Source organism: Columba livia, chromosome 5, assembly GCF_036013475.1.
Source record: "Columba livia isolate bColLiv1 breed racing homer chromosome 5, bColLiv1.pat.W.v2, whole genome shotgun sequence".
Lineage (NCBI taxonomy): Eukaryota > Metazoa > Chordata > Aves > Columbiformes > Columbidae > Columba > Columba livia.
This window is the reverse complement of record NC_088606.1, coordinates 3997537-4010582: the sequence shown is the minus strand read 5'-3', so window position 1 is coordinate 4010582 and position 13046 is coordinate 3997537. Positions and strand designations below refer to the sequence as shown.

Sequence of the window (13046 nt, the reverse complement as noted above, 5' to 3'; positions counted from 1 at the left end):
TTCATAAGCCTAACTTTGACTAGACAAGGAATTGCACTGAATTGTCAGAAAATTGTTTTTATTCGTAAACACTCTAAAAGGAATGAGCTTATTTACTCTATGTATGTATTGGAGGTTGATAAATGCTTTGCTGGAATGTCCAGCAGAGGATGAAGTTAAGTGTGTGTCATTCCAGGGATTATTGATACCTTAATTTGTGTTTTTAGACAGTAATAGTATCTATTTAGCCTATGAACTACTGGTATATAGAGCCAGCTTGTTCTACACTATTGCCACTCTTATTCCTCCTACTTCTCCTGTCTGGATTTGGGGTTGTAGTGAGAGGTGGCACCCTCAATAGTGAGAGGTCCCACTATGGATGCCAGAGCCTGGCGATGCGAGAGCAGAATCAAAATGTGGGTATTTGCCTCAGTTGTGCATTTGTTCAGCCAGCTAATGTTGTTCTTTTGATCTTTTTAAGCATCCACGAGAAGGATGGAAAAATCAAATCAGTGGAAGAACTCCTACAAGCTGAAATCCTGAAAGTAGCAAGCAAGGAGAAGACCGTGCAGGTATTTATCTCTGCAATATCTACCTTTCTTTTTCTGTGTCTGTGCCTCTGACTACCATTTATTTGTTACTGCATGGCATTCTACAGTGATGAATTTGTAGCATCCATTTTTGTGGCGTTTTTGTGTTTCCATTGTCCAATCCTGTCTGTTTTGTCATTGAAAAGGCTTTGACACAGGAAATAGAGGCTCTGAAAGAAGAAGTAGGAAATTCCCAGCATGAGATGGAAAAACAGGTAAAATAACCGTAGTGCCAGAAGTGTGACCCAGCCTTGGCTGCGCTGCTCCCTCATTTCTGTTCTAGTTTTTCTTTCACTGGTGAATGTCATTGGGTAAGGGAAGTTTTTAATGGTAGAGCTACACTGTTTTTGGATATAACGCTGTAAATATGTAGTATAAATACTGCTGTCCTTCAGAAATCACAGTCCTCTAGATGCCCAAGCTTTTTGGACTTTTAGTGTGAAATTGGACAAGAATTGCTATGACCTCAAGCATTGTAGCATTAGCTCTGGCTGGGCATATTGCATACTCTCCCTGTAGTAAACACGAAACCCTGGGACATCCTTTGACACCTCTGAAGTCTCAAGTGCTAAAGGTGTTTCTCCTTTTGTTGGCCATTGTGTGTTGCTTTAGCAATATTCCTGGCCAAAGTACTATCTGGTTTCCAGGTAAACCTAAGACTGTTTTCCTTCCAGTGTCCAAAGAAAGTGTGTCTTGGCAGAGTAAGTTTTACTCTAGCCACCAGGAATGCAGAAATAGAGGAGTATTGGCTTTTTTGGCATGCCTGCTGTTTTGTGTCCGAAACAGCGGGACCCCACGTTTCCTTAGGGAGCCCGTTCCGCAGGCAGCTGGATCCATCGCGCTGTCAGGAAGTTTGCTTGCTTGGTTGTGTGGGTTGTATCTTTTGGTCTGCACTTCGTTTGGTTTTTCTAGCTACATTCCAACATGTCACCTCCTTTTCTCCTCGCCTTAGTGTTAAAGTTTTGTCCTTTTTAGGCAAAGCATCACAGAACGTGTTTCCATCTCGGGCTTTTCCTTCCAAACAAACTCCCAGGGACTGGAGGAATTGTGTGTTGTTTTCCTTCCCTGGAGGTGACACAGAGCCCAGAACAAAGTGCAGTTTCGAGTTGCCGTCTCTGGAAAGCTGCAGATGCCTGCTCCAAAGGTGGTTTAAACGCAGCTTTTGGCGTCCTGCAAGCGGAACAGAGGTTTTTGGCAACGTGGAAGCTCCTTTGGTGTTTGGGTAGAGGACTAACTAAGCTGTTTGGACGGCCTGTATCTACACAGCCTGTCAGGCTTCTGTACAAACTTCAAAGGGAATATTCTCACTAAATTTGTTTCTTCAATCCATGTTCAGCCGTAGAATGAGAATTTAAGGGAGCACTGAGGTTGCAGAGAGCACTAAAAAGCCCTCGCTTGCACAAATATCTAAATGACCTGGGTTGGCAGCTCTGGTGTGAGCTGCGGTTGGTGATGAGATGATTCTCATCAGTGTCTGCTGCTTTTGTGCTGGCAGGGTGCTGAGCTGGGCCTGCATGTGTGCCCATTTGCACTGTTTTCCGCTCTAGAAGTTGCGTTTTAAATGTGGAGAAAGTAAATAGTGGAGACATTCGGCTTCTCACTTATATTCTCACAAAAAAGGCGTGTTTATGCTGATGTATCTGTAACAAATAGCACCTATTTTAGTAACATCTAATGTTTTATTTGCCATATTTCACCTTAGAGCAGTTCATAGAATGTGTCTGTTCTATGTGCACTGAACTGAAGTGCTGATTATTTTCTTTAGGTGTCGATCACATCACAAGTCAAAGAGCTTCAGACTCTGTAAGTACAGTTGTTAACGTGTGTTACCTTCCCTGTGCACTGCTGGTCTCCCTGCCCCGGTCTGTTTTCAGTTAGAATATTCTTGCCTGGTGTCTGCACTTTGCACAAAGTGAGCCAGGCCTTTAATGCTGGTCTTGGTAGATGTGTCTCCTTGTGAAATACCCGGTTGTGTCTGAGGCGGCCAACAAGGCGAAGTACTGCGTGGCTTTATGAGCCCCAGTTAACCTGCAAAGGGTGAAATTCAAGTCAGGAGGGAAGGACTTAAGCAAGGGGCTATGGCAGACTTACCTTGGTAATACCCGTGTTGCAGCTGGGTGGATAAGTGAGAATTGAGTTGTCATGATCATCAGTCCCTTGTGTTCCCAGCTGGGGAGGAGGGAGGAATTATTTTTAGATGAGGAAAGCACACGTGTATGAAATGCCTGCAATATATGTCAGTTCAGAATTTGTCTGATTTCGCTTAACGAGCAGTACCATTGATCAAGGGCATCTCCTGCTAATCCAGACTGAAGCGGAAGTGTTCATGCATTGATTTTTAGCGGGTGAATTGTTTGTGCCTTTGATCACATAGACTGCTTTTGTTTGTTGGGTGCTGCAAAGCACAGGATGACTTTTTTTTCCAGATGGTTAAAAGACAAAGGGTTTATACTGTGTGTTTAATGGTACAGGTTGAAGGGGAAGGAAAAGCAGGTGAAAACAATGGAGGCCTTATTGGAAGAGAAGGAGAAAGAGATTGTTAAGAAAGGAGAATGGCTGCAGGTAACCTTTCTGAGTATTCTAAAGGGAAATAAATTCTGTTGCAGTATTTCTGACTGTGGAAAAGTTACGTTTACACTTCTAAACTTGCTTTTTTCCCCTGTAGGGTCAGAAAGATACAATCGCACAATTAACCAGTAAAGTTCAGGAGTTGGAACAACAGAACCTACAGCAGCTCCAACAGGTATGTCCTGCAGAATGGATGTGCTTTGCGAGTGCTGCTTGGTTGAGCTGGAAGATGTTGGTTTTGTCCTGTACCTTTTGTAAAGGGTTTGCATTGACTTCAACCTACAGAGGTGTTTAAAATCCTGCTTGACTAAACCAGTAGTCTGCAGTGCAGAGAGCCTACTAGTTCAGCTGTGTTCATCCAAAAGAGTTTTCCATAAATAACAAGTTCTGAGAGTTTTTCTTTAACCTGGATGATACTGTCCTTGATGAGGAGCTTTAGTGGTCTGAAAACTTGGAAGCTCATAGACAGAATCATGGAGAAACTCCCATTGTAACTGAATGCAGCGGCTCCTCTTGAAGCGCTCAGGCTTTGCTGTGGTTCCTTCCTGCCTTTACCTGCTGTGGAAGCTGTAGCTGGTCAAAATATTTTGGCTTTTGATTTCCTGCATTGGACTTTAAAATGCAGGACTGGACGTCCTTGAAGCCTTAATGGAAGAATTTTTGCAATACGATTGTACTCTAGTTGAGTTTGGCTTTTTGTCAATGATAAATCAGGGAAATCATTTGTATTTGGGGTGAATGTCTAGATAGGCGTTCGTCCCAGGGGAAGGTGGCATGGAGAGAAATTGGCCGGTGTGAAGTCTGGGCTGCTTGGCGTAAGCTGCGCTTCCAAAATCCATTTTATGTTTAGATATTCTTGGAGCAACGTGTGGTGCAAAATTTCTGCTATTTCTTTGGCTAATGTCTCGCAACCCGGGTGGTGCCCCCGCTCCTGCAGCGAGTTGCTGTTAAGTGGAAAGCTTTACCGTGCCATCAAAAATGAGGTTGGCAATCGCTTTGTTTTTCAGGTACCTGCCGCATCCCAAGTCCAGGACCTGGAGAGCCTGTGAGTATGCGCAGTAGCAGTTTCTCAAGCACCTGCTGTTAATAGGCGTTCACTTTAGCTGAAATTGGCATGTATGAATTGGTTTCAAGACTTCTATGGGCTTTGCTAAAAGAAGCCGTTGGTGCCAATGGACGCGTGTCTGCAGCCGCTTGTAATCGCAGCGCTCGCACGCTTTGCGACACTGGGTGATCGCCCAGGGCTCTACTAACTAGTGGAACTGCTGCTACTTCGTGCGTCTGGTGGTAATTTCTCCTTCTGTTTAGCATGTTTAGAAGAATGTGGATTTAAGTGGCTGCGGCTGAGTCAAAAAAGCAATGAACAGTTTGCCGTTTTCAGGCTGAGATGCAACAGCCAATTCTCCTGTTTTATGGAGAAAGGCTGCCAGGCTCTGTTTTGACTCTACTTTCGTCTGGCTGCTCAAAGTCAGGGGAAGGTTGTACGAGACTGTGCCAAAAAAGGGCTTTGTCTTCAATGCGGCTCTTGTCACGTGCTGCCCTCCCAGCAGAGCTCCTGTAGAGCCAGTTCGTGGTATCTCAGGCAGCTTCACCTTTCATAGCATCACAGAATGATTTGGGTTGGAAGGGACCTTCAAAGGTCACCCTTGGGCCACTGTCCCTGGCACTGTCACAGCTCGCAGCGTTTGCTCAGGTGATCAGTGGCTCTTCTCCTGCTCCTGCTTCGAGTGCTGTTGAGATCAGCTACGACTAAATGCATCTGCTATTTGACATGTGTAATAACTAGTGAAATAACTAACTTCAGGCCAGTTATTAGCAGGTGAGTGTTTGCAATACGTCGTTGCAGCTGGCTTTATTTTTGCTAGTTTTCTCTGTTTAGAGCCATAGTGCAGTAGTTTCCTCCCGATGTGACTGATGATTGTATATAGCATACTAAGCTTAGTTGTTTTCTGCTGCTGAAAACACTGTCCCAGCTAGAGTGTGTGTCCCTTTTTCTTACTTTAACCCTTTTTTCTTATTTTCTAAACTCTCTCTGTAGGTTGAAAGGGCAAGAAGAACAAATGAAGAAGTTGAAAGCTGTGCTGGAAGAAAAAGAGAGAGAAATTGCAAGCCAAGTTAAACAATTACAGGTAAACTTTTGATAGAAACATCCTATTGTAAGGAGTGTATGTATTGTGTGTACATGTATATGTATGTATTTCTTTTCTTTCAACAGGATGTGCAAAAGGAAAATGAGTCTTTTAAAGTTCAAATTCAAGAGCTAAAGCAGGAGAGCTGCAAACAGGTACGGCTTCCAGTTGCAGTGTTACTGAGTGAAGTCAAAGCGGGTGGTGGTAGCTTGTATGGATGGTGTGGACAACCAGTAGTTGTGTTGGCTGTGCCAGCCCAGGGACAGCTGCAGGGCTGAGTTACACTCGGACAGCTTTTCTGTTGTCTGTCTGTTCCTCCTTCCCTTTATTTGCAGCTCTTTCCTATACCTACTGTGGTCTTGTCTGGCTTTTCACCCCTGTTTTTACATGCCATGTCACAGCCAGAGGAGGCTGGACAGGACTCCTCGAAGGCCGAGAGTGCAGCTCCTTAATGTTGCAGGAACACCTGGTTAACAAGGCACATCGCAGCCTCTGCATTGCTCTGTGTCACTGATCTGCTCCTAAGGACTTTCTGATCTGTTTTATTTGTAGGCATCTCTGGCTACCCAAAGCGAGGAGCTTCTGCAAGTGTGAGTACTGCCAGAAGTTAAATGCGATAGATAAGCGCTTTGTTTCACTTATTGCTCAGGAAATTTAAGAGGAAATAAATTCCAAATGTACAATATCAGCGTGTGAGAGATAGCCAGTAAAAAGTAATCTTTAATGAAACTTGAACACAGATACTCTGCTCATGCTAATAGCTCAGCTGCAGTCTTCTGCAGACAGAGCTTGCAGTATGTTGTGCCCACAATGGAAGCAAACCGTGATTGATTTAATTTTGAATGCGTGCCAGCTCAGCTGTGCGTCTGAAGAGTTAAATGTTTGTGTTTCAAGCAAAAGTGACAGGCATTTTTCTTGGAACTTCAGCTTAGTAGAGGGTTGTTTGTATTATAAAATCATCTGGTGGAAATCTTTTCCTAGGGAGAAATCTCAGGGGTAAAAGTGTGTTATAATGTAGAGCTGAAGTGCACTGAAGAACTATTAGAAGCTAATGCCATACCAGCTTATACTGTGCTACACAAATTGCTACTGTCATGCATTTTTGACTGGCTGAATTATTTTTCTTTTAAGTTAAATGACTTATAAATTGTGGACTAGGTGCTTGTAGAGAAAGAATGCTCTTATCCAGCAGGCTGTGCCTGTTTTGTGCTGGTGTACCAGCGTGGGCTGGCTGATTTATCCTCGTCTAATGTGTTGCCTTTCCGTGGCCTTGATAAATGTGTGCAGATGACTGTTGTAGGCAAACAACAGCTTTACAATGGGCTTTGCTCTGGCAGCCTGTGGTTCACAGAGCAGTGGGAAGCAAGCGGTGCTGCCAAGTCACTGAGAGCAGCTTTTCAAAGCGAGTGTTGCTGGAAAGGAAATTAGTGTATGTGAAAGGGTGTTAGTGCTTCCCTTGGAATTTCTTTAACGTCCTCTGACTTGTTTATGGTTCTTTTTGCTAATGCAGGGTTGCAGGGAAAGAGAAGGAAATCGCCAGTCTCCAAAACGAGCTTGCCTCGCAGAGAAATGCTTTTGAGCAACAGAGGAAAAAGAACAACGTAAGGAAATTCTCCCCCTGCACTCTACCAAAAAAAAATATCCCCCAACCCCCCCAAAACAACCAAACCTGTGTTCACAACACTCCTTGCTGACTTGGGCATTCTGCTAAGAGAATGTTTCTGACCGTTGTCTGCTGCGTTGTGTCCCCTGGACACTCTTCTCCTCTTCTCATGGGAGTGACTGAGCTTTGCTGCTCCAGCTTTCCTGAGCTTTTTGACAAGTCACCGATTTGATGAGAGGGAGGAGACTTGCTGAGTGGCACAACTTGTAGCAACGTTTTCAGACTTGGGTTCAGAAACATGGCCTTTGCCCAGGGGAGAAGAAGGGATTTGGGGAGGGAGGATGGAGGGGGCTGTGCTCTGAGTTGTGGTCCTTCTGTGGGGACATGGGAGGAGGCTTTACCTTCAGGAATCTTAGGTCTGGCTCTTCCCACTCCTGACAGTGACTAATCCTGATCTGGTGAAGGAGGTGAGGGACAGCGAGCCTGCCTTTGCAGCAGATGCAGCATGGGTTGTTTGTGGGTGGAAGTAAAGGTTGTATCTTCCATCGCAGTGCTGTGAAGTTACCTCCTTGGAACGCGTTACCTGTGCAGGGCAAGACAGTGGAATCTTTTAAGCTATATGGAATAAAGCTGTTAAAATACAGGCTTTTTAGCTTGCCTGTCTCTCCTTGATAGCCTGTAAAACCCAATGAATACCATACACTAAACTTTATTGCCTGAAAGTAGGGTAATATAAGGAAGATGCACAAGTCAAATGCTGAGAATGTGAACTCTTGAGCAAGTAGTGTTGCTGAAGAGCTGAAATAAAGTAGAGGGAAAGCGTGTGGTTATTTTCAGAAGACAGATGAGCTGGAAAGGTAGAACATGTGGGCCTGTTTCCTGGGGAACTGCAAGATCTAAATACCCTTGGTGGTGCTGGGGGCAGATAGTGCCTGTAGGCCCCAGCTTTCCACATCGTGACTTTATCCGATCTTGTTTTTATACACCCTGTGAAACAGCCCTTAGGACAGCAGGCAAATGGAGGCCGTAGGGTAAAACTAGCGTAGGTCCACGCTAGGATTTGGATGCCGCTTTGTGTGGTGAATTAAAAAAAACCCAACAAAATACAGTCTTTCCAAAACACCCCTTTGCTAAAGATTGCTCTGAAGGCTGAAAATAAAATTAATCTAAATCCTAAGCACTGTAACCTCCTCCTTGCAAGGCCCAACATCCTTCCTAGATAAGAGCTGCGAGGCTCTTTTTATAGAGCTCCCGGCCTTCTAACAGAGCTTGTGTGTTGGCGTCTTGTGGAGTACACGTTTGATGACCTCGCCAAGAAAGATGCAGGAGCATGGGATGGGGATGTTTCTGTGCTATCTGGGGTGTGCTCGCCACTGGTGAAACCCCAGAACCCTCCCACTGGGTTTTTTGGGGGTACAGCAGAGAGAGCTGCGTGGATAAATGCTACAAATTGATGCCTTGAGCTTTGTTGCTTCTAACATCAGCCCTTGCGTAGCAGGTTTGGGCTGAGGCTCAAGGATTTACGCAGCTAAACCTGGTTGCGAGATCAGGGGCGTAAATGTGCGCACACCTCCCTGTGTCCTCGGGGCCGTGCTGGGTTCTGCAACGCGACCTGCCTAACACTCTGTTGTGTAATCTGTGGTTTGGTGTCTGTGTTCCTCACTACTTCTGAAAACTTCCCTCTTTTCTTCTCACAAGTGCAGTCAAAGTGTGGGTGACACGCTCTGCAGTAACACTTGGATCAGTTTTGGATATGGGGGCAGGTTGGGCAAAAATTGGCGTTCTTTTGATTTCCCCTTTTCATTCAGACTCTTGGAACATCACACTTGTTTTTTGCTAGTGTACGTCACCCGGCAAAAATCACCTCGCGTTAACCAGCATTTAAATGCGAATGGTGGAATGTAATGCAAAATATCTCTCTGAAGTAAAAGCGGAAACAGTTTGAATATTGGCTGAACTGAAATCATTCTTTCTAAAAATGATTAGGACCTTCGGAAGAAAAACTGGAAAGCAATGGAAGCATTGGCATCAACAGAAAAAATGCTGCAGGACAAAGTGAACAAGACTGCCAAGGTTGTAATGTTAACTGCTGGAAGCGATGCGTTAAGCTAGAAGCAGATCTGCAGCTGGTTTTTTAAATGAAATGGAGGCATTTAACTTTTACTGCAATTTAAATGTAGTCTGTTCTGAGTGATCATTCATATACTCACCTCTGCTTCTTCCTGTTGTCTTTAGGTTTCTTGTTTTTATCTTTAGTTTGTGGGCATGCTCTTATTTTTTTAAATATCTGTTTGCATAATTGTTAGAGCTGTTGTGAATCGTGTTTTCTTTGTGGAGAGCTCTAGAATAAACGCCGTGCTGGTGAGCAACCTGCTTTCATCTACTGGGCTTTCACCATGCTCCAATAAATTTATTGGATCTGTGAAGAACTCAGGCTAGATTATGATTTAAAAACCTGGGAGCTTCTCAGTAAAGTGGTCACCGCAGTGTGAATTTCCTCCTTGGAAACATAAGAAGCTCGCCAGTCAGAGCCAATGTTCAAAATGATACGGGGCACCAATCGCTCCGAAAGGCGTTTGCATTTGCTACGAGCCTGATTTGGCGTTAATCGTCACGATGCAGATTTCAAAAAGAGAAAAAGCGTTGAAATAAAACCCCAAGTTGGGTGGGCAGAAGCAGAGAAGCTCAAGCTTGGGATTGCGCGTCTGTGTTGTGGAGACGTCTCCGCTCTTTGCTTGGCCCTGCGCTCGGAGCAGCCGCGTACCCGCTTTAGCTGTGTGCCAACGCTTTCCCTTGCGGTCGGAACACTCGCTCCAACAGCTCTTTGCCACTTCTTGTTGGTTCCTAATTTGCGGAGAATTAACGCGTTTGACGCAGCTTCACAGCCCAGTGTCTCCTGTCTGTTTCTGTCTCTGCATCTCGAGCTCCTAATGCCACCGATCTCTTGCAGCAGAGGAACTCAGAGCTGATGTCAAAGAGGAAGAAACCCAATAATTAAACATTAGCAAAGGAATTTTTGCTGAAAACTGCCTTCCGTGCTGGGTTTCAGGCTTTCTGCATTTAACCTTATACAGGAGCTTGAGTGTCGTACGCCTGAATTAAACCCATCTGCCACAAGCACAGTGAGCAAATGTCCAGCGGCTGCTACGCTTCTAATGTTAAATAAATGGAACGGTGGATCCGTGGGGCCCTGTGTATTTATATTTGCAGAACAATGACAAAGAAAACCTGGAGGTTATCACACAGCTCTAATAATTATTTCCCACTGCATCCAAGCTTGGGGAAGGAGGGTGTACAGGTGTCCCTCTTAAGTATTTAATATCGAGAAGATACAGTCTTGCTTTCTTGGCCTGGTTCAAATGTGCATTAACACAAAGTTGCCTGTTGATTTTAATTCTCTGGTTCTGATGTCGTGATGTTGATTTATGGTGATTTTTTTCCCCCCTAAAATTATGTGAAATAAGCATGGATTTTTAATTTTGTTAAACATTGACCCACCTTGTTTCTGATATCGCTGCATTTGAGTGGCAGGGCTGGTGTGATCTGTGGATGCAGTTACTCAGCTCAGTGTAGTTCGTGTTGTGTTGTGAACAAGTAAGTGAATGATGGTGTAATTTCTGTACAAACAGGCTAGATTGGAGGAGAACTTAATGAAAATAAAAGCTTAAAAGCATGAACAAAGGTGAAGGCCAAATTCTGAAGCAATTCACTCTCAATTTTTGAAGCAATTTACTGGCGATTTTAGAGACTGTAGAGCCTTTCTCACTTAAAAAAAGACTTTCTGGGCTAAGTAAATTACTCTGGCTGTTGCCAGGTCTGCGGAGCGTGTTGCCCAATTTCACGTGAGCCTTTTCTCTCGGTTTAGGAGAAGCAGCAGCATTTGGAAGCTGCCGAGGTGGAGACGCGCCAACTACTCCAGAAGCTGTTCCCTAAAGTCTCTTTTCCTTCCAACGTGGTAAGAGAAGGGGCTTTTCTACCCTCCTGTTGGGAGCTCAGGTCCTGCTGTGCTGCCTTTGCCCACAGTCCCTTCTGCCCCAAGGTTTTACAGTGGGACTTGTGTCTTCTGCTGGTGGTACCTGCGCTTGGCACCAGCAAAGATGCAAAGCTGCAGGTGGTTACTTCAAGAAAAGTGTTAAAACAATTACAAAATTATCATGCATTATGTGCCTCTGTGCCAGTTAATGCGATTCAGGAGGGTTTGTTTTGTTCCCAGAGTTCCAAGTGACTTCAAGTTTTATTCTTGGTGGCTTTAGGTTGTTTGCAAGGGTAGCGCGCTGGGTTTGTGTGGTTTGGATTGTGGGAATGATGTGAAGAGGGGCTGGAAAAATGTCATCCGCGTTTGACCTGTAACATCTAGAGGTTTTGAAAATTCATGCTTAAAAATATTCTCAAATATGCTAAAGTCTGTCGAACTAGAAACAGTCTTTAAAACTAAGCCTGCAGTTGGGAGGAAAACATTCTGAAAATTCACGTATTGAAGGTATTCTCGGCTTTAACCAAATGCTTTTCCCAACAGAGTCACAGCGAATGGTTATGTGGGTTTGAAAAGATGGCTAAAGAATACTTGAGGGAGGCTTCGGGATCCGAAGATGTCAAGGTAGGCACGAACAGAGGGCAGCTTTCTTGTGCCTGGCCTAGGGTATTTTCCAGGGTAAATCTTGCAAATTGTGCTCTGGATTGTGAAGTTCAAATCAGTGAACAAGAAAGTAGTTTTATGGATACTTGCGTCTTGTAAATCAGAAATGTATTTGCATCTTTGAAAAGGATCTTGTGGAATTCTGTGAAATTCAAAATCCCAAGGCCCTTTTGCAAGTGATTAGTTTGGTTTTAGGTAACTCGGAGCTGCTGCAGTAGCTCATGTAAAGGTCACGTTTGAGCATTGAGAGCTGTAGGTAAATGCGGCACTTGCTGTTATGTCTTTGCATAAGCTGGAAAGCAAGACCTGCAAACATGAACGATACCAACTTGGTTGTTGAAATAATATAAAGAATAGAACTCTAGACCACACTTTTACCAAGAAACGTTGGACCAAATGATCCTTGTGGTCTCTTCCAACCTGGTATTCTATGAACTCAAATCCATCAGTTGAGACGTGACTCTTCTCGCGTTTCTCCTCTGCCAGGCTATGGAGCAGAAGCTGAAGGAGGCCGAGGAGATGCACGTCCTGCTGCAGCTGGAGTGTGAGAAATACAAATCGGTCCTGGCCGAGACGGTAAGCGGGATGCCGCGTTGCCTGCGCCGTGTAATGTTGCTGGCCGCCTTTATTCTGCTGCCAGCTTTCCAACCTTGCCAACCCCGCTCTCTTCTTAGGAAGGGATTTTGCAAAGGCTACAGAGGAGTGTGGAAGAGGAAGAAAGCAAATGGAAGATAAAAGTTGAAGAATCGCAGAAGGAACTTAAACAGGTATTTGTGATTTGCTTTAGTTTTTGTGGCAGCTCGGCAGTTTCTGCTTGAAGTCGCAAAGGGTGTTTGCAGAGGCTGGTGTGGAACATCCCGGCTGCCTGGTTTGATATGTGTGACCAGTGGGTGAAAAAGGTGAGGTCTGCAACCAGTACAATAGCAACGACCACTCCTTGTAAAAATAGGATTTTTTTGGTGCTTTGATACTCAGTTTCATGCTAAGAGTGATTTATTTTATTTTAATTTTTGAGGAAGATATTTCCATTTAAGAAAACCCTAAGAAGTGGAGGGATTGTCAATGTCTTTAAATTTGTGTGGCTGCTCCTGTTGCCGTGTTTAGAGCAGCAAGAACAAATGACCAGCACAGGTAGAAGGTATTTGACTGTTACAGCCAGTCTGTGTCCTGCAGGTGATGCAGGAGGCAGCCGAATAACACGTAGTAATATTAATGCTGGCGGGATAGGAAGCCAAAGATTCAGGAATGTACATGTGTCCCATTAATGTGCTTAGGAATGTACATTTTTTGATCCTGGCAACTCAGACTGTATTTCTCTCAAGCACCTGTTTATTTCAAAGTCTGTTTGTGAACAGATGTAGACTCTTTGTGCTAAAATTTAAGTATCATATAAACCCAGTTTTTTGGAAGCTGTTAAAATAGTGCTTAATCCATTATGGCTAACTAATTACACTTGAAATCAGCTGCAAAGCTTTCCTTTTCAGGAAGGCTCTGTTGCTAGCAAAAATGGGAAGAAAAAGCCTTTTATGTTTCTTTCCTAA

The 13046-nt window shown here is 44.3% G+C and overlaps 1 protein-coding gene across 28 annotated transcripts in view; it reads left to right on the top strand.

The window, feature by feature from the left end:
- Positions 1–13046, top strand: part of KTN1 (kinectin 1) — an 84020-nt gene that overhangs the window by 56041 nt on the left and 14933 nt on the right. For 12 of the 28 annotated variants that reach the window (XM_065063134.1, XM_065063124.1, XM_065063141.1 and 9 more), the window contains 15 exons: positions 461–551; positions 716–784; positions 2335–2372; positions 3041–3131; positions 3235–3312; positions 4145–4182; positions 5176–5266; positions 5353–5421; positions 5819–5856; positions 6777–6867; positions 8856–8942; positions 10735–10824; positions 11386–11466; positions 11992–12081; positions 12180–12272. In XM_065063134.1, the coding sequence (XP_064919206.1) occupies positions 461–551; positions 716–784; positions 2335–2372; positions 3041–3131; positions 3235–3312; positions 4145–4182; positions 5176–5266; positions 5353–5421; positions 5819–5856; positions 6777–6867; positions 8856–8942; positions 10735–10824; positions 11386–11466; positions 11992–12081; positions 12180–12272 (1135 nt within the window). The remainder of the gene's footprint in view (positions 1–460; positions 552–715; positions 785–2334; positions 2373–3040; positions 3132–3234; positions 3313–4144; positions 4183–5175; positions 5267–5352; positions 5422–5818; positions 5857–6776; positions 6868–8855; positions 8943–10734; positions 10825–11385; positions 11467–11991; positions 12082–12179; positions 12273–13046) is intronic. The other 16 variants (XM_065063140.1, XM_065063135.1, XM_065063137.1 and 13 more) reach the window with 3 other exon arrangements.